Below are 26,845 nucleotides of genomic sequence, written 5' to 3' on the forward strand. Positions count from 1 at the left end.
AAAAACCTTTCCTTTAAGAGTTCTATCCGCGCTTGTACTCTCTCTGGAAACAATGTAGCAACTTCTCCAACAGTTCTCCGATCCCCGGAGGTTCCTTGCTTAGCAACTTTATCCCGGACCATAGGCAACTCTCACGATTCTCCGATTCTCTTCCTCCTGCACATTCTTATCCGTCTGCAGGTTTCTTTGAGGCGGCCATTGCTGACCGCCGCTCCGCCTAGGGAAAAGGGGGTTTAGCTGGCTGGGGAGGGGTCTGCGACACCCCTACCCCCTTCCAGATCCCCCTGTCTTCAGCAGCCCCTACAGGGCAGCTATATCCCCAAATCCAAGTGGATCGGGGGAACCTAGTCGATGAGCCCGGCAGGGATCGCGCTGGATCGCGGAACCCTGCCGCCGCCGAAGCCTCGCAAACAGGAAGTCCGGGCAAGCAAATTTTATGTGACAGACTCAGGTAGACGATGGCAGATAGATAGATCACTGAATGATTCTGTGAGCACCTCAAAGCAACTGAATGATTCTGTGAGCCTGCTTTGCCTGATTTTGGTTAAAAGTTGCTCTTTTTTAATAATTTTTTTTTTAATATTTATATAAATATTTATAATATTTACATACAAGCCATGCCCAGCCAGTCACATGACCACCAAGCCACACCCACAAATTAGGTCACGCCCACAGAACCGGTTAGTGGTCCCTGGGATTTAAAATTATGAGTTTGGTGGTCCCTGAGGTCCAAAAGGTTGGCGACCCCTGCCTTAAAGGACAGCAGGATCAGGGGAATATGAATGGGGGGAGGATACCATTCCTGAGAACAGGCACCATGACAGAAAGCGCATTTCCTGGGCCTCCTTAATGATTTTCAAGGATGGAACCATTATTTCTTTCTCAAATCAAAGACTCAAATCTGTCTTTCAATGGAACTTACATTTAGAATAGGAATAATAACCATAATAAAATTTAAAAAGCAGTAAAAAAAAATTAGTATTAAAAATTTGGGTAGCTGGTGAAAGGGCTTATCAACACTGATATTCCTCAGTCTCTTGCTGGTTGTCAACCTCTTCAGGGAGAAATGATGGAAACTGAGAACTATGAATTAAAATTATACAATTCTTGGGATTCAGAAGGAAAGTGAGGTTTGGGAGTGTGCAGGAGTATCGAGCACTTTTTCCAATTCTTTAAAGAGCTGGGCCTTTTCTAGGGATCATTTTGCTTCCCGTATCATCTGTGGTGCAATCCCAGAAAAAATCAGATTTGGTATAGTACACATATAGTATACATGCATGGCTATCCTCTCTGAAATACCCTTTTTGCCTTCAGATCTGATATGGTGTACCACCAGATATTTGTTTATGTATCTGAAGAACTTATATGGCTGCCTATCTCACACGCTATTCCTAGGGAGCTCACAGTAATTAAGAAAACAACACCATACTGTTCCCACCAAGGTTCTAAAATCATCTTTATTGCTAAATTAAGTACTATCTCAATGCTTTTGGAGAAGAATCAGGTTTTCACAGCCTTCTGGAAGGTTTAAGGATAAGACGCCCTGAATTTCAGGTGAGAGGGTATTCCAAAGGGCCAAGGTGGCCATGAAGAAGTTGTGTTCTGAGGTCCCATTGTGTAACAATGTATTAGGGAAAAGGTCTTGAGTTTACATCCCCTGTCCCATCTAATGTATTGGGACAGGAAGACACCCTCTGTAATGACCTGGGGCATGGCACAAAAATAACAAAGACATAAAAGTAGATAAATTCCCTTTAATACCTCCAACTTGGCCCCCAATGTCCAGTTATCCTCGGCTGGAGATCAAATTCTTCCAAAAACAGTCTACAGAAGGAAGAAATGCAGTCCGAACCCAAAGTACAGATAAATTAGAAATAAGAAATAATCAACACAAACCACGTTGAAGTAATTAACATGACAGGCCAGGATAATAAATTGCAGACTTCCAAAAGATAACGAAGCACACACAGTTGGGAGGATGCCAAAACCCAGATAAGCCTCGACAAAGATAATGCACGCTTTGCTTCCAGCAAGGTGCTGTGTGCAAACACCCTTCTTATATCCTGTTCTCCCAGCTGCAATTAATGAAAGGGATCAGGGCCTTTTTCTCTCCTGTAAGCCACGTTGCTAGTTGCTCCCTTCTCCATTCCTCCCTGCGTGCCCTAGGATGAAGAGGGATGGCCCTGGGTTTTCTCCTGAATGCCTAGACGGACTGTGCCCTTACCCCGTTTCTTCCACAGCCGCCGGAGCCACACTCCCACTCCCTGTCAGCTGCTCAATCAGAATCAGACTCCAACAAGGGCATGACACCTTCAGTGAGAGGCAGTTCTGCGCATAGCCTGGCCCTGTGTCCTCAGGGGGTAATGTAATCAAAATCAAGATTGCAGCCATGACAGTGCGATTGAGACTTCATCTACTATTTTGAGCTTTTTGAATATACCCTGCAAACACTCCGGTATATCCACCATCCTTCTATTTATTTATTTTACAAATAAGGTGGCAAACATATTCAAAACACCTTCCTTCACTTATTTTCCTGACAACAACGTTCTGGTGAGGTGAGCTGAGTTGAGAGAGTGACTGGCCCAAGGTCACCCAACTGGTTTTAATATCTAAGGCAGTACTTGAACTCATGGTCTATTGCTAGACCACTAGACCAAACTGACCCTTTGTTAGACTGCATCCTCCAGTTTTGAAAGCTTTTACCAAGAAAACTTCCCATCCTGGTTTTGTTTTAGGTTTTAGAAGATCACACGGTTCGTCATGTTAAGTTTCTTGAAGCTTTGGAGGCCGAAAAGCAGAAAATTGCTCAAGAAGTGAAAATTCTTCAGCAGAGTCGAGGAAATAGAAATAAAGGTACGGTTATAATATTACATAATTACCTGTCTGGTAGTTTCCCATAAATAATATTAAAGCATTTTAAATAAATAACAAAACTGTTTTATAGCAGAGCTTCTTCTGTTTATAATGGGGAAGACAGTATAATTTTCTGTCACAAAGTCTAGGAAGTGTGCACAGACTTCAGACTACAAGTAGTTCTCATCAGTAGTTACCATCATTTGTTTAGTGAATGTTAGAGACATAAAACCTGAAAAAAAAAATAAAGAACTTAACAAATTATACGCTGGTACTCTTATAAATAAGAAATTTACGCTTTAATTTCCAGAGTTGCTAAACCTTTTCAAAAAACATTTTGCAGAGCCAAACTGGGATTCTTTGAAACTTTCTATGATGCTCAGAGAGGCCAACACAATCAGCAGTAAACTTGACAAGCACACTGTTTTTTGTAGGTATGTTCTTGACTGAAATATTGGAAGTTGTTCCTTGCATATCTTTTTAATTACTGTAATCTGATGATTGCTTTTAAACAATCAAATTAAAGCCGTATTTCAGAGTAGCGTTTGCAGTCCAAATAGTTTCTAAAAATGACTCAAAAAAGTCTTTGCCTATTTTTAAAACGCTTCATTCTGAAATTAAGCACCTAGATAATTTGTTATCTTCTCAATCTATAAAATACAATTCCCTCCCGCTTCCACCAATTGTCAATTATAAAAGGGGTGGTGTATCAGATGATGGTTGTCACTTTATGTTCTGGGAGTAAGCTTATTATGTTCTTTTATCAGACATGATGTAATGGCTCAAGAAAATGGCCTTCAAGTGCAGGTCCGTAACATCAGGCTGGGTGTTGCAACATACTGGAGCCTTGAGAAATTTGAAGACAAACTGGCTGCAATGAAAGATGCATATGAGGTTTGTTTAAGCAAAAGCCTAAAAAATGCTACCTATTGCTTTTATGAAGGAAAGGCAGAGGCACTTTCAGAATTTGCCTATATGAGTATGATCTCATTGTTTGCCTCTGTAGAAGCGCAAAAAAAGTAGGAACATGCTTTGACACACAGAAGAAATATTTTAACATACTGTAGATAGCCATTAGTTATCTGCAAGTACAAGTACTGCTCGAATTACAACTGTAATGGTCGTAGGTTGTGACAGTCATCAAGTGGGTTGTCATATTGATCAATCAACCTGACTTTACAACATTTTTGTGGCAGGTGGTTTTGCTGAAAACTTGGTTTTTGGCAAAAATGTAAAATGCAATCATGTGACCACAGGTGACATTGCAAATGTCCTTAAATGTGGGCTGGTCGCCAAGCACTTTAAATTCAGGCATGTGACCCATGGGGGAAGGAGGACCATCAGAACTTTAGAACTAGGTTGTAAATATCTCTGGGAACGTCTGATGTAACTCCAAAGAAGGACTACCTGTAGTTTAAGAGTGTGTGGAAAGAAGAAAAATGTACTTTGGTGAAACAGCATTTCAGAAAGAACTTAAGAAGGAAAGAAAGCAGGGCACTGGACAATGATAGAAGTGAGCAAGAAAGATTAGGAAGATGAAGAGCAAGCAGCACTGAACAAAAACCAGATGGAGAATTTAGAAAATAAGATTCAGTGAGTGATGGATACTCATGTCCTGGGAATCCAACCAGAAAAAAATTAATTGTGATAGTAAAAGAGTTTCCATCCTGAAATGTTTTTCTCTTTTGTTGTTATTTGGTAATGTTTAAATGGCTACATAAGGATTTTGTTCTGGATATAAATATTACAATTATATATTTTCCAGCAGTGACATTTTTCAGAGAATCACCCAGTGTAGATAAGTGATAAGCTACTTAAAAACTGTTTATAAATGTTGCATTTATGCTGAAAGTTTATTAAAATGAATATATTGCTGCATAAAATAAATATTATGTTGGCTGAGTGATGTTTAGCTGACTCTTAAAACATTTTATATGTGACATAGTAGTACTACAGAGGGATTGGTGAATAACCTTCTGTTACTTTTTCAAAGAAAAAAAGCACTTTAATCTTATCCAGAAAGACATATTTTTTTAAGGAAAAACAAATCAGACATACCCACGAGCCTTTCCTAAATATCAGTATATACTTCTCTTCTTTTTTATTTTACTAGTTATTAGATTTGTTTAAGTCACCTGACTTCAGGAAGGCTCATTAAGTTTCAAAGAAAGGAATGTGTCTATATTCCTATAAATCACCTGAAGGTCTGATCAAATTTATTTAAGGGAAAAATGCACATTTTATGAGTGCCAGTATGAGCTTGGAGCAAGATGTGTTAACTGAAGTACTTATCTTCAGTAATAGATTACTTTTTTAAATCAGTTACTTATAGGGATCCTGATATGCTGTATATATTGTGGAGGGCAGCCTAGATTTGGAGGTGTGATGTTGATCAAAGTTCTTCCATGGGTTTTAATCTTTGTGGAAAGAGTAATGAATTTTGAGTATGAGTTTTAAAAATGGTAGGCTGATCCTGCATTTAACCATGTAATCATATCCTAGTAGAAGTTGAGTGTTGCCTTTAGTCTTAAACTGTGGAAATGACCTTCAGGAAAATAAATTCCTTTATCTTCCAGATGAACAGCACTGAGGGAACCGATGAGATTTTTTATGATCCTACTGATGAATGGGAACCTGATTTTTCAAATGCATCCAGTTGTTCCAATTCTTCAAGGAGGTAACTAGAACAGTATCAAATTATATATTTCTGGCAATCAAATATCAAATTGTTAAAAATGGGGAAAAAATTCAAGCATGCTTCCTTCTGACCAAGTTATAAGTAGAAGTAGAAGCATGTACCAGAAGTTTCATCCCTTATTTCCCTCCTTGAGAGGGAAATCTCATTAGCAAGAAACAAAATCAAATTTTATTCTGTAAAGAAATAAAAAGGTCAGTTTTTAAAATATTAAATACAGTATTAAAATGCAGACGGTACACCTTTTAAGAATAAAGTCAAAGCTCTTCAGATTATGAGAACAATAAAAGCTTGACTTAAAATTCATCAAAGAATATATTATCCTGCCAGAAGTTGCTGGTTTATTCCAGTGGAAGATTCTGCCAGAATCTAAAGGAGAAAAGTGAGGGAAGTTTCAAATTTACTTAAGGGGAAAAATGCACTTTTTATGAGTGCCAGTATAAGCTTTGAGCAAGATGTGTTAACTGAAATACTTATTTTCAGTAATAGAAGGTTACAGTATAGATCAGAAAAAGTTACTTTAGTTAATATCCAGCCTGAAGAATAGAAAGGCTAGGAATCCATTCAAAAACCAGCCTCATACAGAGAAATTGAATTTAAAACAAGAGACAACATATTGCACCCATAAAGACAGGGAAAAAATAATAAACGTTGAAATCAACTTCTTGGGAAATAACCTCACCTAAACATCTGTTCCTCAGATACAGTTTTCCTGGACTTAGTTTTCTTGTTTAGATTCCTGAAGATTCCAGGAGTTTTTGGGAAGACAGTAAATCTCATTCTTCCACCCTCAGTTCCCAGTTTTTTCCTTTGTCCTCTTCTCTATTTCTGCTTTTGTTTAAAAGGAATCCCGATTTTCCTATTTCCAGCATGGAAAAAGGCCTTAAAGACACTACTTTTGTGTGAGACCTAAAGCCATCCTCCTTGGGAATGAAAATAGGCTGACTGGCATGAAACTGATACTCTGAGAATGCAGACTGGCAATGAATACTGGCATTCTTAGAAGTGTTACTGGGAACTAAACGTGATCTTTTTTACTTGGGTCTTGTGCAATTTTAGGAGAAGTAGAAGTTTGAGAAAGAGCAAGAGAATCTCTGGGTGTTTGTCTGGGATAAAGGTGAAACTGCACAATTCATGTGTAACAGGTATGTATATTGTAACGCTCTGCCCTTCAAAAGTTGTCTTTAATCACTTTTTATTGTATTGGCCTTCTATTAAAGTCCTTGAAGTTTTAGAAAAGCTTTATGTTTTCTTTGAAATATTTTCCCTCTTTCAGCTGATTTTTTAAAACAATTATTAATGTTTTCTTTGATATATTTTCCCTCTTTCAACTGATTTTTTTAAAACATTTATTTTGCAGAGGGAAGTCTGGACTAAAAATAAGGAAAGTCATACTGGTTGTCATGATGCTCATGTTTTCTTTTATCCTAGGCACAACTGATACATTGGCCAATCTGATCTCAGATCCTCCTGAATCATTTGTACCAGGCATTTGTAAGGAACTGCTAACTTCAGCCTTGGATGTGCTGGGACAGGTTCACGAAGAAGAAGAAAGCATGGCGCAAATTCTTTTAAAAACTTTGATTACAATATATACTCGAGTCACTGCTATGACAAAAGCTTATGAACAAGCTGAAGAAACTCCAGAGAACTGTAAGTTCTGCTTATTAAACACAAATCAGATTGGTTTGATTGAAACATAATAAGGAGCTATTAAGTTTTCCCCAATTCTCAATTTGCATTCTAATTGAGGGTTTTATCTCTGTGTTTAGTTTTCACTGTTGATCAAGCTGCCCAGTCCTGCAGTATAGTGATTACATCGGCTTTCCAACAATTTGTTGTTTTGACTAACCAGTGGCTGAAGAATTTCCGAAAAAACAGTGAATTTGTAAAAATTTTCAATGAACTAAGGGAAGATGTAAAACATTTGGGAGGATATCTGCAATTGCTCTTTCAGGTAAGAGATCTTGCAGGTGACCCTTACAAATATCAGTACTGGAAGTATTGTTTAAATCAATTTATACCCATCACTGGTTTAAATTTAGTTTATGCTATTTTAACTATGTGAATTCAAATGAATGGGGAAAATTCAAACCGCAAACACTTCCTCATGCTACAAATTCATCTTCCAGGGTGGCTGTGCAGACCTGTCATCAGTAGTAGCAGAGGCAGAGAAGAAAATAACACAAATATTGAAACACCTTGCTAAATACATAGGACATTTGGCAGCAATGACTGGCTCAGAGCTAAGTTTTACAGATGGAAACGGAGGTGATGAAAGCAACGCAAAGGTAAATTAAGAATGTATGTATTTATGTGTACAGTATGTCTGTGTGCGTGCATATGTATACAGGTAGTTCTTGACTTGTGATCAGTCACTTAGCAACAGTTTGAACTTGCAATGGACCTCCCCAGGGCTACTTATGATCCGGATTCTGATAGCTGCCCCTCCCCCCCATCACATTTTGGGCGCTCAGCAATTAGTCTCCATTTATGGTCGTTTGCAGCCTCCCATAATCACATGGCCATCGTTTACAACATATTTTTTTTGCTGGAAATCAGTTCTATACTTTGGTTTTCCAGTAAAAACTGCTCATTGTGAAAAATGGATTTGTTAAAAACTGCTGGGTTTGCTTAATGAGCACAAAAATAAATTTGTAAAATCAGGCATAGTGATCCACCCAGCACTGTCTGCGTGGTTTATGCCAGCATATTGCCCCTAAAATCTGGATCCTCATTTTACCAACCTTGGAAGGATGGGAGGCTGAGTCAACCTTGAGCTCCACCAGGATCGAACTTCAGGCTGTGAGCAGAATTTGCCTGCAATACTGCATTCTAAACTGTGCTTTATGACTGGTATAGCTTACAACCATAATTCCAGGCTCATTTATAGTCGTAAGTTGAGGACTACCTTTAAAAACATGAATGAATGATATGACTTGGTGCCAAGGTAGCTGAAGACTTTCCATCTTCAGCAAGAATTGACTTGCCAAATGCAAGTTTCTCAGGAAAACTACTATAGGTCCTTCACTTCCATTAAAACTGGGGTGGGGCTAGGGATTGAACTCAGCAGGTGGAAAAAAATTTGTGTTGATTTTCCCAATATTGATAGTGTTCCAGAAGTGGTTGAGATAGAACTTTTCTTAAAGGTATATTGGTTTAATGGGATATTATACACTGCTACAGTGTTTCTCCAACAATACGGCCTCCACCAATAGGAAGCTCCCACCATGTTTTATTGGCATAAAATCAAATTAAGCCCCTCCCCCAAATTAAGCCCCATATTAAACATGCGAAATGGGGGGAGAGCGGGGGGGCTTGTCGTTAGTAAGTACTTTGTTGCATGCCCTGGATATGGTGCTGCCTCGCTGGTGGGGCACTCACATCGGGAGACCTTCCACCGCAGTTCCCCTCTCCCTGCCCTTCTTCTCAGTTGCCCACAAAGACGGTGCATCAGCTGGCGTTGTCACAGTCCTTCCTTGCAACCGAGCCCTGAGGAGACACTGGCTTCAGGCGCCCGGCTCCTTCTTTGTGCCAAGGTAAGCGACAGCTAGCCTTTCGCCCGAGAGGGCAGCCCACCCCTGAATGGGAAGGTTGACTCTTCCTGGGTTTCTTCCTGCCTGCGCGCACACTGACGCCGCCGCCTTCGCCCAGCGCAGCTTTCCACCTCAAAGATAAAGGTTGAAGCGGGCGGCTGCAGAGCAGCAGCAGCGGTCTGAGCCGCCGCAGCGAAACAGCCACCACCCGTAGCCCGGACGCGGGAGAACGAAGCGAGTTAGCGCCCGCCAGCCCGGGCGAGATTTGGGAACGAGGGGCAGGAGGAGGCACGCACACACCCGCGGCTCACTTTCCCAGCTTTGCCCAGCCCTTACGGCTCTGGCGCAGCCCTGGCAGGATGAGCGGAGGGTCCGCGGGAGGCGCCGCTGCCCACCAGGGCCGTGCCAGACCCATAAGGGCTGGGCAAAGCTGGGAAAGTGAGCCGCTGGTGTGTGCGTGCCTCCTCCTGCCCTTTCGTTCCCAAATCTCGCCGGCTGGCGGGCGCTAAGCTCGCTTGTTCTCCCGCCGGGCTACGGGTGGTGGCTGTTTCCGCTGCGAGCGGCTCAGACCCGCTGCTGCAGCTCCGCAGCCGCCCGCCTGGCCTTTCTTTGAGGTGGAAGAGCTCGCTGGGCTGAAGGGAGCGGCGCGGTCAGAGGCGCTGCAGCGTAGGGAGGTCGGGAGGAACGGAAGAGGCCCCGGGAGATTAGCCTCCCAAGTGGTGGGCTGCCCTCTCGGGCAGGGGAGGCTTTGTAAAATAATTCGCTTTACCTTCGAAAGCAAAGGGAAGACGGGAGCGCCTGAAGCCTAGTGTCTCCTCAGGGCCCGGGCAGGGAGGAGCCCTGACTGGCCGCACGTGGCTGCGCCAAACGCCGCGGCAGCAAGGGAGAAGGGAAAGCAACGGTGGCCCGAACCCGAAGGTCTCCCGAATATCCAAGGTGTCGCCGCCGCCCACCCACCCGAGGATGCAAGGGGGAGAATTAGTCACCCCGAAAAGACGCCCCTAGCCGTTTTTGGGTCAAAAAAATAAGGCCCGGCCTTATTATGTGAGAAACACGGTAGATTATTGTATGTTGTTTTAGAAAGGATGTTGGCTTTGGTTCCCTCCCCAATTACCGCTTATTATTTACCTCAGATGTTTTATTTTTCCCTGTATGTTTCATGATGTCGCACCACGTTGCTTATTTTATTGATTGTGGCATTGAAATGTGATAGTTTTTTTTAAATGGTTCTGTCAAATAGCCAGGGTGTTGTTTCTATAAATAGGCATTGAATTATTAACTATTGTAAGCATTCATAACTATTAGAAAACTGTAATTGAGTTTTTACTTTGTATTTTTATTTTGTCTTTCTGTTTGTGTCAGAAACAACTCATATCAGATATCTGTGATGGAATAGACTTGGGACTGAGACACCTTTTAGATGATATACAAAAACATGCAGGATAATGCAGAAGGAATTCTCAAAATGGTACCCACAGAATGAGGTGATATGGAAATAATTTTTTTTTTCAACATCTTTAAACTATTTTTTTAAGTCTTCACAATTTGTGGTTTATGCCAGCATATTGCCCCTAAAATCTGGATCCTCATTTTACCAACCTTGGAAGGATGGGAGGCTGAGTCAACCTTGAGCTCCACCAGGATCGAACTTCAGGCTGTGAGCAGAATTTGCCTGCAATACTGCATTCTAAACTGTGCTTTATGACTGGTATAGCTTACAACCATAATTCCAGGCTCATTTATAGTCGTAAGTTGAGGACTACCTTTAAAAACATGAATGAATGATATGACTTGGTGCCAAGGTAGCTGAAGACTTTCCATCTTCAGCAAGAATTGACTTGCCAAATGCAAGTTTCTCAGGAAAACTACTATAGGTCCTTCACTTCCATTAAAACTGGGGTGGGGCTAGGATTGAACTCAGCAGGTGGAAAAAATTTGTGTTGATTTTCCCAATATTGATAGTGTTCCAGAAGTGGTTGAGATAGAACTTTTCTTAAAGGTATATTTGGTTTAATGGGATATTATACACTGCTACAGTGTTTCTCCAACAATACGGCCTCCACCAATAGGAAGCCCCACCATGTTTTATTGGCATAAAATCAAATTAAGCCCCTCCCCCAAATTAAGCCCCATATTAAACATGCGAAATGGGGGAGAGCGGGGGGGCTTGTCGTTAGTAAGTACTTTTGTTGCATGCCCGGATATGGTGCTGCCTTCGCTGGTGGGGCACTTCATATCGGGAGACCTTCCACCGTTGCTTCTCCCTTCTCCTTGCTGCCCCTTCTCCCTTGCTGCCACGGCGTTTGGCGCAGCCACGTGCGGCCAGTCAGGGCTCCTCCCTGCAACCGGAGCCCTGAGGAGACACTTGGCTTCAGGCGCTCCCGTCTTCCCTTTGCTTTGAAGGTAAAGCGATTATTTTACAAAGCCTCCCCTGCCCGAGAGGGCAGCCCAACCCCACGTGGGAGGCTAATTTCCGGGGCCTCTTCCGTTCCTCCCCCGACCTCCCTACGCTGCGCGCCTCTGACGCGCCGCTCCTTCAGCCCAGCGAGCTCTTCCACCTCAAAGAAAGGCCAGGCGGGCGGCTGCAGGCAGCAGCAGCGGGTCTGAGCCGCTCGCAGCGGAAACAGCCACCACCCGTAGCCCGACGGGAGAACAAGCGAGGTTAGCGCCCGCCAGCCCGGGCGAGATTTGGGAACGAGGGGCAGGAGGAGGCACGCACACACCCGCGGCTCACTTTCCCAGCTTTGCCCAGCCCTTACGGCTCTGGCGCAGCCCTGGCAGGATGAGCGGAGGGTCCGGCGGGAGGCGCTCGCTGCCCACCAGGGCCGTGCCAGACCCATAAGGGCTGGGCAAAGCTGGGAAAGTGAGCCGCGGGTGTGTGCGTGCCTCCTCCTGCCCTTCGTTCCCAAATCTCGCCGGGCTGGCGGGCGCTAAGCTCGCTTGTTCTCCCGCGTCGGGCTACGGGTGGTGGCTGTTTCGCTGCGGCGGCTCAGACCCGCTGCTGCAGCTCCGCAGCCGCCCGCCTGGCCTTTCTTTGAGGTGGAAGAGCTCGCTGGGCTGAAGGGAGCGGCGCGTCAGAGGCGCGCAGCGAGGGAGGTCGGGGAGGAACGGAAGAGGCCCCGGAGATTAGCCTCCCCAAGTGGGGTTGGGCTGCCCTCTCGGGCAGGGGAGGCTTTGTAAAATAATTGCTTTACCTTGAAAGCAAAGGGAAGACGGAGCGCCTGAAGCCAAGTGTCTCCTCAGGGCTCCGGTTGCAGGGAGGAGCCCTGACTGGCCGCACGTGGCTGCGCCAAACGCCGCGGCAGCAAGGGAGAAGGGAAAGCAACGGTGGCCCGAACCCGAAGGTCTCCCGAATATCCAAGGTGTCGCCGCCCGCCCACCCACCCGAGGATGCAAGGGGGAGAATTAAGTCACCCCCGAAAAGACGTCCTAGCCGTTTTTCGGGTCAAAAAAATAAGGCCCGGCCTTATTATGTGAGAAACACGGTAGATTATTGTATGTTGTTTTAGAAAGGATGTTGGCTTTGGTTCCCTCCCCAATTACCGCTTATTATTTACCTCAGATGTTTTATTTTTCCCTGTATGTTTCATGATGTCGCACTACGTTGCTTATTTTATTGATTGTGGCATTGAAATGTGATAGTTTTTTTTTAAATGGTTCTGTCAAATAGCCAGGGTGTTGTTTCTATAAATAGGCATTGAATTATTAACTATTGTAAGCATTCATAACTATTAGAAAACTGTAATTGAGTTTTTACTTTGTATTTTTATTTTGTCTTTCTGTTTGTGTCAGAAACAACTCATATCAGATATCTGTGATGGAATAGACTTGGGACTGAGACACCTTTTAGATGATATACAAAAAACATGCAGGATAATGCAGAAGGAATTCTCAAAATGGTACCCACAGAATGAGGTGATATGGGAATAATTTTTTTTTTCAACATCTTTAAACTATTTTTTTAAGTCTTCACAAATTTAATATTTTGACAAGCTTCACCTTGATTTTACTGAGAATTTATAGAATACGTTTGCTCTCATATACATAACTGTACCTTCATAAGTAATTCTTGATAGGATTTTTTTTTGGCCTTACGCCATTTGTTATGCCAAATGCAAACATAACCATTTGTAAATGAAGGCCAATTTAGTTTGATAAGTGCTGGAGATCCAATTAATAAGTAGCCACGTCCTTTTTTTTAAAACAAGTTTTATTCAGTTTTCCACATTTTAACATCTCTTTTTAGTGAACAGCATGATTACAGGTTTCACATATACATATAAATATGACCATAATTACAAATTCAATTTTTGTATTCAATTTCTTATCTTAACAATGCTTTTATACATTTTCTATTTTATTATATTATTCCAAATGCTTATCTCATTTAATTCACATATATTAACTTCATAATTGTTATACTTGAGTACTTTTAACCGTCACTTGTATATCCCTCTTAATTTCTGATTAATAACACTCCTTCTATAAATTGGTTTCCCCCCTAAAATATCAATTTAAGTGTGCCACCTCTAAGTTACATATTCATTAATTATCTCCCCTTTTAAATCCCATTAAATGTTTAACATTTTATTACCTAAAACATTAAAATTAATAATTCCATTTAAAACTAAATAACATATATAAATCAGATTATGCATGGTTTCCCCTTTTTAATTTCATAAGGTTTATCTACAATTTCAGAAAAAAGAGGACATATTAATCTACTCATTTAATCCTAAACCCTGATGTTAATTCCATTTTAGCTCTCCTCCTATATAATTTCATTTGTTTCAGTATATTTAAAATATTTCAATATATTTAATAAACATATTCCATTATTTGTTTCAATTATCTCTGTGCATAAAGGAAAAGAGCATTGAATTCCATTATCAAAAAACAGCAGTTCTATTTTCCATCTTATCAATCTATATGTCCCCATTTCACAACTACAAATTTATTTATGTTACCCTCTAGCACCTTGCAGAATCCCCTCTCCAAATATCAATCAGCCATTATCTCTATGTCTAAGTAAACATTTTCCCCATTTCTTTAGAATTCCTATATTTCTTTGTTCCCAAGTCCTGTTTCTTATCCCTTCTTTCCCCTTGTATTTTCCCCTTTATTCTTTCACTCCAGTTTTTATCCCCCTCTATAACTCCCTTCCGCTCTTCAAATTTCTGCTGATTCTTTTTCCCTTTTTTAATTTTCCGGATATTTTGCTCTTTATTCAATTTGCCAAATCTCCAATATTTATTTCCAACTCTTTTCCTCTTTCTTTCCAGAGTTCTGTGTTCTCGATGGTAATTAAAGATGGCCCCTTCTATGATTTGCTCCACCTCCTCTTCTGTCCTTTGTCTTTGTTGTTCATACTCTGCAATCGCATTTTCAATGTATTTTGAAGCAAAGCCCAGCGTTTCACCTCGTTCTTGTAATATTTCTTTTGTGTTTCTAAGTTCCATTTTTAATGCCAGAAGAGATATCGCCATTTTACAGCTTTCTAATTAGCAATTTAGTCCAAATAGTGTCTTTAAAGTTAATTTCCAATAGTCAGCTTTTATTTTCTTCCTCTCAAGTTTTAATCCTCAACTAATCCAATGCCAAATCCATATGAGAATCAACAATTAATCCAAGGGCAGAATCTTCCTGTTTCAATGTTTCAATTTTTCAAAGTTCTTGTTTTATTGTATCAATTTTCCTTACAGTTTTAAGAAACAGAGTCTTTTAAAAGAAAAACAAGTTAGATTGGACTCAGATGGCACTCTTTGTTCTGACAAGTCCACACCCCCTCTTTTCTTTTTTCTTCCCAATTATTCAGAGCTTTTTAAACCACAATCTTCCAAAAAGGTCAAATCCAATTGATATTAAATTTTCTCTTTAACAATCTATAGTTCAGCTTTATTAGTTCCTATATAAAATCAAAATATACTTATCCAAATTGATTAGATGATTCCTTCTCCAGCTTCTACCTTTCTTGGTTCAAAGCCCCGGCGCTCTCAAAAGCAATTCACACCTTTTTTTCCTCTTTCTATTCGCCGCTTTAAGTCCTTTCTTGAAAATTCTTTGAAATGTTAATCTTGGGAGTACCTTCCATTTAATTATATCATCCCATTCCTCCTGCTGTTCGCTTTTTGCTCTCTCTCCTGCACAAACTTATTCCAATCTAATCTTCCCCTTCAGGATGGCCATTTTAGACCACCTCTCCAAGCGTCTTTGGGAGGGAGCAATTGCCAAGCCGGGGAGGGGATTTGCGACTCCCCTCTACTCGGCTGACGGTCTCCCCTTCCTCCGCCGCCCCTACGAGGTGGCTTCTGTCCCAAATCTGGTTGATTGGGGCTCTCCAATGCCGAAGCATGGACCAAAGCCACGCACAATCGCGGTCAGCGGTCTGTCTTCGGGGAAGCTCCAGTAAGCCACATCCTTAACAGCTTAGTTTTAATATCTGCATTGTGCTTTTCTCATGGGGATGCCTTTAAAAACTGCATTTTAGAAAGTGTACTTGGTCTAAAGTGCAGCAGCTACTTTGGCCAATGAGAAAGACTACTCAGAAAATCCCCCAAAATTACTTTTGCCAATAGTAAAACACTTTTGAAGGGTTATTGGGATCCAGCCTAAAGAAATGTAAGAAATATGCATTTTGATTAGAAAATTACCTTTGAGGTACTGTATGTTATTATTTCCATTAAAGTCCCTGTTCTTAACTTTGTAAGACAAGAAATATTGAAAGAATAATCTCAGATACGATATGGTGTTAAATATTTTTTTTACTGAATATAGAAAACATTCAGCAGTTTGAAACCAACCTGACAAAAAGTAAATCTTAATTCTCTTAGTGGAACAAATAATATATATTATGCTTAATTTTAAAAAAGTATTCATGAAGCAAAAAAAATGCAAATGATACTTGTAGTTGTAGCTATGATAAATTTAGGTTGAGGAGAAACTATTTTAATCACTATCCTATTAATTTGTGTTTTTATGAATTATATAATTTATATGCACTATTCATACACACTAGAAGAGATGTGGTTGCTCAGTGGCTAAGATGTTGAGCTTGTTGGCAGTTCAGCGGTTCGAATCCCTAGTGCCACATAATGGAGTGAGCTCCCGTTACTTGTCCCAGCTTCTGCCAACCTAGCAGTTCAAAAACATGTAAAAATGCAAGTAGAAAAATATGGACCACTTTCATGGGAAGGTAATAGCGTTTCGTGCACCTTCAGTGTTTAGTCATACTGGTCACATGACCACATAGATATTTTTGGTCAGCGCTGGCTCTTTGGCTTTGTAACGGAGCTGGAGCTGGAAACAACTAGCACATATGTGCGAGGGGAACCTTTTTATTGATATGCACTACATTGTGTATGATCCTTTTCTCTGTGTGAATTGCAGCTGTAAATGGCTTTTTTCTTATCCACTCAATATATTTATGAGAGATGTTTCCATACACAATCTTTAGTGTATGTAGCCTCCCCTTATGAAGTGTTTATATATCTTGACTTGTCTAACAAAGGGTTACAGATTTATTTATTTAATTTAGGTATAAATCTACTTCTGAAACCCTTCCCCCTTTCCACTTCTGCAGTTCCTCTGGGTGAACTGCAATTTCTGTGGCTGGGCTACACATATTTGCAAAATTATTTGAAAGAACTGCTTTGAACCTTGCCCAAGCCCAATGATATGTATTAAAGCAGCTGAAAACAGGTGCAGCTGTTTTAAAACTCACCTTAAAGAAAAGGTTGCTTTAATTGCTCAAATCCTTAATATTTTCTTTTCAGGTTCAGAATCAAATAAAGTACAAAGCGATTGAATTGGCTAAACACCTTGAAGAGATCATGTCTGAGTGTAAAAAAGTAAGTAAAAACTCTACAGGTAGTCCTTGAGTTACAATTGTTCATTTAGTGGCCGTTCAAAGTTACAATGGCACTTAAAAAAGAGTGTGACCATTTTTTTATACTTATGATGGTTGCAGCATCCCCATGGTCACGTGACCAAAATTCAGACATTTAGCAACTGATTCATATTTATGATGGTCGATGTGATCACCTTTTGCAGCCTTTTGACAAGCAAAGTGAATGAGGAAGCCAAATTCACTTAACCATGTTACTAACCTAACAACTGCAGTGATTCACTTAACAACTGTGGCAAGGAAGGTCGTAAAAATGAGGGAAAATTCACTTAACAAATGTTTCGCTTAGCAACAAAAATTGTAGGCTCAGTTGTCATAAGTCGAGGACTATCTGTATTACATTTTTCATCACAATTTGAAATGAAATTTTCTTCCCACTACAGTTGAAATATAATTTTTCACAATGTTATTGACACATACATGATGACATATTCATTTCCCTGCATTTTTTATCCTTTATACTTTTTAACTATAAATCAAATGACCACAGAAGTTCTATTTAGTGCATTATACTATCTTGATATATACCGGCTTAAGTAGTTCTCAAATACTAACTTGTTTTTTCAAAAATACTAACTTGTTTTTGCAATCTTCATGAAAACTTTTTATTCATACTGACAGAATGAAGTAAGTCTATTAACAGAAGAAGAATCTGTTGACCAAGAATTAAAGAAGGCACATGATAAAGCTACTGAATTCTTGGAATTACAACATTGCTTAGATCAAGTCCACCAGATGATTATTCATTTATTAGAAGGTATTTACTTATATTATCTGGCAAAACCATTTTGAAAATTATGGCCACAAAGTTGCAAGAATTGATTCAGGGATTCTTTATTTTGTTGTGATGGAAACTGGTGATTATAATCATTATGGTTGGTAGCATAGTCATCCAGATATTTAGATTGAATTTGGCATTTTTATCCATCTATTGCAGGGGTCTTCAAACTTGACAGCTTTAAGACTTGTGGACTTTAACTTCCTCTTCCAATCATGTTAGTCCAGGAATTCTGGGAGTTGAAGTCCACAAGTCTTAAACTTGCCAAGTTTGAAGACCCTTGATCTATTGTGTCCTTCCCAAGAACCTGGGAATAGGCATATACGGTTATGTGATGGTGTTAAAGATATCATTGCAGGATGTAAACTGTTCCAAGTAAAATTGCCTTGTCTAATTGACTGATGGTGATTTTGTTAGTGTTGGCACCATTGATGCTTAAGTGTTGCTCCAGATGTTTTGGGACTGTATCCAGATGCCTACTGGTACTGTCTTTGCTTTCTTTGTCATGGTCATTCTGTTTGTAGGTTTTTATATTTTGTGATTTTCTCTATTATTATTATTATTATTATTGTTGTTGTTGTTGTTGTTATTGTTATTGTTGGTTGCCCAGTCAGCCACTGTTTTAGACTGGATTTGGCATTTTTATCCACCTGTTGAGTCCTTCCCAAGACCTCTGAGTAAATTCAACTGATCAATAAATAATCATACAGATTTAACACTTTAGGGAGTGTTCTGTGGTCTAACTTGGTTGATCAACTTATATACATTTCATTAGAAGAGCATTGCAAAGACCTATGTTCTCTTTCCTCTCTCCTTTTAAATTTCCCCATTTTTGAAGCACAGCAATACATAGCTTTTAAATCCATGTGCTGTAAGATTATATATTGGTTAGTTGAATTTACTCAGAGGTTCACAAACTGAAATATTTTCTGATGAATCTCATATTTTAAAAACACCTAGATTCATAGAAGCAAAGTGGAGGGCACTAAGAGATAAATTAAACAAATGGTTAGTTAATGGCACCTCATTGGAGATTCCAGAGTTAGAAAGTCAGCTTAGGAAAAGGGACAAAATCCCTGTCTCACATACATCACAGGATTGTTAAGAAAAAGAAGGGCAAAGTAAAAATGTAAATTCTAATTGTAGCAGAATATAAAATGAAAGTTTACTTGATTTAGCCAGTACCAGGATTATATTGGTTGGTTGCAGTAGGTAGGTAGATGAAGCATGGTAGCTCAGAAGGGTTAGGACACAGGGCTGACAATCAGCAGACTTGTTTTGAGGCCTATTGCTGCCTCGGGGCAGAGTGTGCCCCCATCACATGATCTACCTCCTGCCATCCCAGCAACTTAAAAGTGTGCAAACGTGAGTAGATAAATGGGTACCACTTTGGTTGGCAACATAAAGGGGACATGAAAGGAGCCCTGGGCGCCCCCCAGGCAATGGCAGATCCTTTCACCACAGAAGCAATACAGAAGTAGTAGTAGGTAGGTAGGTAGGTAGGTTGATGGACAGATAGGTAGGTTTTTATAATTGTTCTTTTCCCTTCCTGCCTTATTTTTGCTTCTATGGCTTTTCCCATTTTAGAAGAACTTGGGAATGGGGGGGGAGACTCTAAGAGTTGTACTTCTAGAGAGTATGGTTGAAGGGTATGCTTCATTGGTCTTATAGCAAAAGAAATATGAGATAAGAAAACAGATGATGATTAAGCATTTTTGTTCTGCTCTGTGTCACTGTGGCTTTGATTCTAGTCAAGACAATATGTTATGAGCCAGTAAACTGAAATGACTGTGAATTTGTCCCTTTGTCAGGGAGAGCTAATCTGAGTTGGACCTCATCTTTTTTCCCCTTAAATGTTGTCTCATAATATTATCTCAACCAATGTTTCCAAATTAGGTATGTTTTCACATTTCAGGATCTCATGTATCAAATAATTTTGGATAGTTATAGCTTGTTCCTAATTCTATGACAAACATGTATTAATCATTATGATTAACTTGCAAGAAATCTATTTCCACAGTTGCAATAGTCATTTTCTATCTAATTTGCTGTTTTATTCTTGAGTTTGTTTGCTGATATATACACAAGCAACTCTTATTATTTTTATTTCCAGAAATGTAGCTGCTTCATAAAAACCTGGTGCCCTTCTTAAAAAGAAAACTTTACCAAAATAGATGTCTGTTGAACAGCTTCTACATACAATTATTTACTGGAAGTTTTCTTTTTAAAAAATAACTTTATTGTTGATGTTTGAAGGAGCCTTAAAACGTATTTCCAAATATTGGAACAAATTACAGCCCTTACAAATAGTCATTTCTATAGTTAATAATTGTGCCTTTTGTACATCATTTCCATAAAATAATCTAAGCCAGAAGAATACAAATTATTTTTTTCTCTTTTCAAATAATGCATAAGTGACTCAACTCCTTGATTTTCAATTGTTTTAGACTTGATTTACTTTGTTTTTGTTTTTTGCAGGTGCCTATAGAAACAAAAGTCCATTCAGATTTCTTATTAAAAAGATCTGCACTCTAACTGGGAATTTTACAGCTCTCTATCAATCACCTATTTTGCCTGTTAGCTCAACAGAGTGTCTTCTTCATGAAATTCCACCAGTGGTGAACCAGGATGAGTTGAACTCTGTAGCACAGTCACTCATTATAAGTTTTGAACTTGAAGAGAGACAAAATTCATTCCACCTTCAGGATGGTGGCATTCCCAATGTTCAATCTCAAGGAAAACAACCTGTAAGAGGTGAACCTGCAAACTTTGAGAAAAGAAAAACAATTCCAAAAAACGTACATTTGATCTACCCCTGAAAACTTAGGAGAAACTTTACATTGGGTATAAATCATACACATACCTTGGGATTGTATACAAATCAACTGTGGATAAATTATTGCTTTAGATTATGGATTATTCAGAAAGCTATATTTATATACTGTAAAGATTCTATATCCTAATATAGTAGTGTCATAAATGAATATCTCAGGAGAACTGAAATTCAGTTCATAATTGGCTCACATTGCCATTGATTTTCCGGGTTGTAGAAATGCAAATGCATGTGTTTCTCCATATAATGTATGGAAAGTATTGTATGAACGAATTGCTTTGAGGAGATTTAATTTAACTTTCTCACTAAAGAAATAGAGGAAAATGCCATGGAAAAGGGTACTTGATCCACAAATGTACAACCTGGTCTTGTTTTCATTGCAGATGAAATTTAGATAGAAATATCCAATTCAAAATCCAATTCATTCTGCAGGAACATAGTAAATTTATTTTAAATCTCTAAGCTCATATCAAAGAATTTTTCCCTTTTTCTGGAAAATGAGGGCATTGTTATTTAGATTAATGTTGTGCCTTTTGGTATTAACAAGAGGAATATGCAATCTATTTTGCAGTTAAGTCTTTCCTTGACAGCATATTGAGCCTAGTATACAGCAAAATGGATTTGTGCGCAAGTGCGAAATGCACATAGGTCTTACCATTTAGTAGGAATGTCTTAACCCCAATAAAAAGCTAGATTGGAGATTGCCTTAACCTTTGGCTATGGTTTTTAATAGTTTATTGAAGATTGCTTTAAAAAGGAAGCTGGAAAGGTTATACATAGCAATATAGGTCCCAGGTGATACATGAGGTAAATATGATGTGACAGTACAGTGATTTAAACACTTTCACACACATTTTTTGTCATCTCAGGGACTAGTATTTTTTTTAAAGGAGGGAGATAGTTTCTGAATAGTCCTTCCTTCAGCTGTTCTTTTTGTAATGCACACACATTTTGAAAGCAAAAACTGTGCTCTGTTTTAATACTGCTCTGTTAAAGAATCAAAGGTTCACCATCAGCTGAAGATCTTAAAAGATTCTTGTCCAAACACATAGAGAAGTAAAGATAAATTGCTTTCATGCTGGGAAAAGAAATTCAGATTTGATTGAAGTTTGACTATGTACATTGTGTTCATAATCATGTCCTGCCTATGTTTTCCACAAACATTTGCACTTACACTTTATGCATGTAAAATGTCTGTAACATTAAAGCTAAATTATAAAGATTTTGCATGTAGTCAGAATTTATAGGAATAAAAAAATGTTTTCTTTCTAACATAACCATCCTTGTACATATTTAAAATGCTGTGCAAAAGTCATATTAAACTACTATATTGAAATATGTGCCCTTGGTTTTTATTCATACATTTATATTTTAGAATTTTTACTTCGTATGGATTGATTTCATCTGTAATTTTTGTAATAGCAGTTCATACATTTATTATCAGTCAGACTGGTATTATGCTTCTGGCTGGGATTTATATCAATAGTCCTCAACTTACAACCACAATTGACCCCAAATTTCTGTTATGAAGCAAGACAATTGCTAAGTGTGTTTTATCCAGGGGTGGGATTCAACCGGTGTTACTACCGGTTTGGTGACTATGTTTTGCACGTGGATGCACGCTTCGCACAGATAAGTGCCAGATGCACGCTATGCGCCCATGTAAAAAAACCTTAAGCTGTGCCATCTGGAGAACTGAAAAGCACAGCACACAGGTGCACAGCATTTGAAAAGCCTCTTTTTTTCCTGCTTTTTCAACGGCTGTGCTGCACAAAGCAGCTGAGGTTGAAAAAGCAGGAAATAAAGGACAGGTAAGAGCCCGGGCAGGCGGGCAGGCCAAACAGCAGTAAACACAGAACCGGTCTGCTGCTCTTCAGAGCTATTGGTTCTATAGAGCCGGGCAAAACTGGTAGCATCCCACCCCTGGTTTTATCCCATTTTACAACCTTTCTTGCCACAGTTGTTAAATGAATCACTGGAGTTAAGCTAGTAACATGGTTGTTAAGTGAATCTGGCTTCCCCATTGACTTTGCTTGTCAGAAGGTTGCAAAAGATGATCACATGACTCAAGGACACCGCAACCATCATAAATGTGAGTCATTTGCGAAGAGTCTGAATTTTGATCACATGACCAAGGGTAGGCTGCAGTCATAAGCCCTTTCAGTGCCCTTGTAACTTCAAAGAGTCACTAAATGAAGAGTTGTAAACTGAGGATTACTTGTACTGTGTACTGTGTACTGTGCAAGACTTCTGGCAACTTCTTGGATTAGTCAAGGCAAGCTTTTCAGAAGTGGTTTTCCATGGTGTTCTTCTTAGGGCTGAGAGAGTGATTTGCCTAAGGTCACCTAGTTGACTTTGTGCCCAAGGCGGAACTAGAACTCATGGTCTCTCAGTATCTAGCTTGGTGCCTTAACTACTATACCACACTATCTTTATGAGAGTGGTGTCAAACTTGCGTCGTCATGGCGTCATCACGTGATGCATTGGGACCTTTTTCCCCTTTGCTAAACTGGAGTGGGGCGGGGCCAGTATGTGACGCATTCAGCCAGCGGGCTGCTAGTTTGACACGCCTGCTCTATGAAAACATTATTACTGTGTAATGAATTTGGGCTAGTTTAATCCAAATGGCTATCTCATCATTAGTGTTGATTCCATCACTTCCAAATGGGTCATCAACATTAATTCCATATAGATCGCTATGTACATTTTATATGGCTAGTACCTTAAAATCCTTTGGTTTAAATTTCCTCTGTACGCAATGCTCAAATATTCTTTCCAGTTTCAAGTTTTTTTGTATAATGGTATAACACTGTTGAATTGAAAGTGTAAAATAGAGAATTCATATGAATTAATCATCTATAAATGTCAATGTGTTTTTTTTTAATTAAAAGAAAGTAACCCACATTTAAGAATTAGGGCATGTTTTTATATCCTCAAATACTAAACCTTTGTATAATGTTCTGCTTCAACTTTCTTTTTGGAGTAATAATGCCACCCAGAGGTAAAATAAAGAATTACATATATTTTCCATAGGTATTTGCTCTGTTTGCAGAAATTTGATCAAATTTGATCACAATTGTCTATAATGCAATTATGAATAGCCTGTTTGGAAGGTACTAATCAAATCTACAAAAATGGTTCTAAGTAATTATTTTAAAATTTCATGTAAACTGAAAAGAACTGAGGTCTCTAATTATGCCTGATCAATGGTTTTATATCCTTAAAAATGTTAAAATGAATTGAGGATAATGTCAATTAATTAAAAATGTATTTTAAGTATAGTGGATACCCAAAAAATGTATTTGAAAGGATGAACATCAGATTTTCTTTGTAGGAGGTCTAGGCACTTTGAGTGTTCATTGACCCATATAACATCATCATGTGATCATCTGGTATCTTTTTGGAATAGTGTTTTAATCTTCAATTAGGGAAATATTTAAATTTTAAACTTGTTAATGTGATGTTGAGTTATATAACACAACCTTCGAATATGTTTTAGAAGGAATTATAGCTGAATAGAGCCTGGAGGTTGGATAAAATAATTATACTGAAAAACTGGGAAAGTTATATTATTTCTGATATTAAGGAATGTGAGTTTTTGGAAGTGTGACCTAACTGTTATGAAAAAGTGATATTTTCTATTAATCAAAGAATAAAGCAGTAAATTCTACTGTGGCAAAATTTTTGTGATATTTATGATATTGTGTTATGTATGATATTAGTAAACCAGTGACTTGTTAAATTTAATATATGAAGCCTTTTGTTTTTCTTTCCTTTGGCTTTTATTACAGGGTCTTGTTTAACTGTGTTTTGGGGTGTTTTGTAAATTTTGCATGTAATTTGTATTTTGAAAAATAGAAATACATTTTTGTTTAAAAAATAAACCCTGCCAGAAATACACTTTGTTTTATGGAAAGCTAAGTGTAAGGGTTTAGCTGTTATAACAATCTATGATTTAAATGTAATTTAAATATAATTACAATTTATTTGTAGATTACAAATGATGCCATGGATGACTTGAGATACCGCTGGTACAGGCTGGCGTTGTTGGGAAATGCTCATCCAGGAAGGGAGGAGGGGTTAAATGGGGAATTAGCCATGGATCCCTGCATAACTGCAAGAGATTCAGGATTGACCCTCTCCTCCTCCCATGGAACCTTATCTATCTGTTCCCAAGGGAAAGCAAGCAGCGTGGAGATATTCCTGTATTTTAGGCAAAATAAGATAAATCAGTTAGCTTGACACATGTATGGGTTTTCCTGCTTGCCCCTGACAAGAGGTGGTATTCAGCAGGTTCTGACCAGTTCTGGAGAACAGGTAGCGGAAATTTTGAGTAGTTCGGAGAACTGGCAAATACCACCTCTGACTGGACCCTCCCCCATGTATTCTTTGTCTCCCAAGTCTCAGCTGATCGGCTGGATCTTTTGTTGCCCTGCACAGGAGAACGGAGCTGGAAAGCAGGTTAGTGGGGTTGGGAGGGAATGGAGTTTTTGCAGTATCCTTCCCCTACCACGCCTACCAAGCCACGCCACACCCATCAAGCCACGCCCATAGAACCGGTAGTAAAAAAAATTGAATCCCACCACTGCCTCTGACTTATACTGGATATGCAATTGTCTGATTTCAGCCAAATAGGCAGTATTTTAAACTGCCTAGACATTTTTAATTGAAAAGTAAGTTCTTCTCAGTCCACCATTAACCCAATTGAATACAGTATTATATAAGAGGTTTCTATCTTGTTTGTTTGTTTCTAAAGTAAAATAAGACTTGTTCAATTCCACCCTTCAAACTAAGAATCTGACTGTTGATCCACTTAATTAAACTATTGCTTTTCCTTTCTTATTTTTAATGGCTAGGGGATGGCTTTGCACTTATAACAATGGAAGACAATTAGATTAGGATTTTGTATATTAAGCTCTGTTTTTCAATTGGGTACAGGTTCAGCTAGAGCCCCCATTTTTATATGACATACAGATAGTCCTTGACTTATAACCATTTGTTTAGTGATGGTTCAAAGTTACAACAGCACTGAAAAAAGTGACTGTTTTTCACACTTAGCGACTGTTGCATCATCCCCATGGTCACATGATCAAAATTCAGATGCTTGGCAACTGGTTCCTATTTATGACGGTTGCAGCGTCCTTGGATCATGTGATCACCTTTTGTGACCTTCTGATACGCAAAGTGAATGGGAAAGCCAGATTCATTCAATACCATGTTACTAAATAACTGCAGTGCTTCACTTAAACAACTGTGGCAAAGAAGTATGCAAAATGGGGACCAAAAGTCACTTAACAACTTAGCAACAGAAATTTTGGGCTCAATTGTTGTCATATGTTGAGGACTACATGTAGAAAATAACCAATTTTTAGAAGCCAGATTCTTAATGGTATCATAACAAAATTATGAAGGTATAATATTACAACTACAAGTTTGAAAGCGGGTAGCTAGTTATATTTCTCATTATACACACTGAGCCATGTACATGGACACTGAAGTGCAGCTGGTATTCCTTAAAAAATTAGGTTTGCAGCCACAAAAGTTCAATCCTGGAAAGAATTACTGAGAAATGCAAGAATAGTGATGTCATATATTTGTTTTAATGCTTAAACATTCAAGGGGAAAAGCACTCATCTGCTTTTATTTCAAGTCATTTTGAACTAAAATCCATTTCCTTTTTGGCAAGCAGAGAATGTACATTTTAAGAGTTTAAAAACTGGTACTTCTAATTAAGCTAGAGGCACTTGAATGATGTTTCTTGGACAGTAATTATATGGTATTGCCTGCAGCTTAGCTCCACCCAATAACTTCAGTAACTTTTATTGAAGCCAAAAAGGGGCTTAAATCCAGCAATGATGGACAACAAATATTGCAATTTGAAAAGGCATAAACGGAAGCTCTTTATGTAGGAAATGTCCTAGATACTTTAAATATCTGGTGATAAATTAGCTGTCAGGCATGATTATATGATGTGGAACAAGAGCAAATTTGTCCATCAGTGGCTGACAAAATTGCTCAGCTGCAAGTCTTCAAACTGTTTGCATTTTTTAAAAAATATGTACTGAACAAGCTCAAAGATCAAGGAATTTTATTTAGGAGACAGCAATGGAGCTGAAACATTAAATGAAATATATTGCTGGTCTAATTTGGCATAAAAATACCATCAATTCAAAAAGTGTATTGCAGACAATAGTGAAGTGATCTGCTTAATTTTAAATGTATCTTTGCTCTTCATCATTTAGAG

The 26,845-nt window shown here is 39.0% G+C and overlaps 1 protein-coding gene across 1 annotated transcript in view; it reads left to right on the plus strand.

Moving 5' to 3' along the window:
• Window positions 1–21,934, plus strand: part of KIF14 (kinesin family member 14) — a 54,941-nt gene extending 33,007 nt beyond the window's left edge. The window contains exons 19-30 of the mRNA XM_026671710.2: window positions 2,739–2,856; window positions 3,200–3,290; window positions 3,624–3,750; window positions 5,433–5,533; window positions 6,611–6,696; window positions 6,983–7,204; window positions 7,324–7,508; window positions 7,684–7,842; window positions 12,880–13,002; window positions 16,860–16,934; window positions 17,612–17,747; window positions 20,247–21,934. Coding sequence (XP_026527495.2) covers window positions 2,739–2,856; window positions 3,200–3,290; window positions 3,624–3,750; window positions 5,433–5,533; window positions 6,611–6,696; window positions 6,983–7,204; window positions 7,324–7,508; window positions 7,684–7,842; window positions 12,880–13,002; window positions 16,860–16,934; window positions 17,612–17,747; window positions 20,247–20,587 — 1,764 coding nt within the window. The 3' untranslated portion in view covers window positions 20,588–21,934. The remainder of the gene's footprint in view (window positions 1–2,738; window positions 2,857–3,199; window positions 3,291–3,623; window positions 3,751–5,432; window positions 5,534–6,610; window positions 6,697–6,982; window positions 7,205–7,323; window positions 7,509–7,683; window positions 7,843–12,879; window positions 13,003–16,859; window positions 16,935–17,611; window positions 17,748–20,246) is intronic.
• The last annotated feature ends 4,911 nt before the right edge of the window (window positions 21,935–26,845 follow it).

This window comes from Notechis scutatus, chromosome 3 (assembly GCF_049901735.1).
Source record: "Notechis scutatus isolate UNSWTSFEM ecotype Mainland chromosome 3, rNotScu1.2, whole genome shotgun sequence".
In the NCBI taxonomy this organism is placed as follows: Eukaryota; Metazoa; Chordata; class Lepidosauria; order Squamata; family Elapidae; genus Notechis; species Notechis scutatus.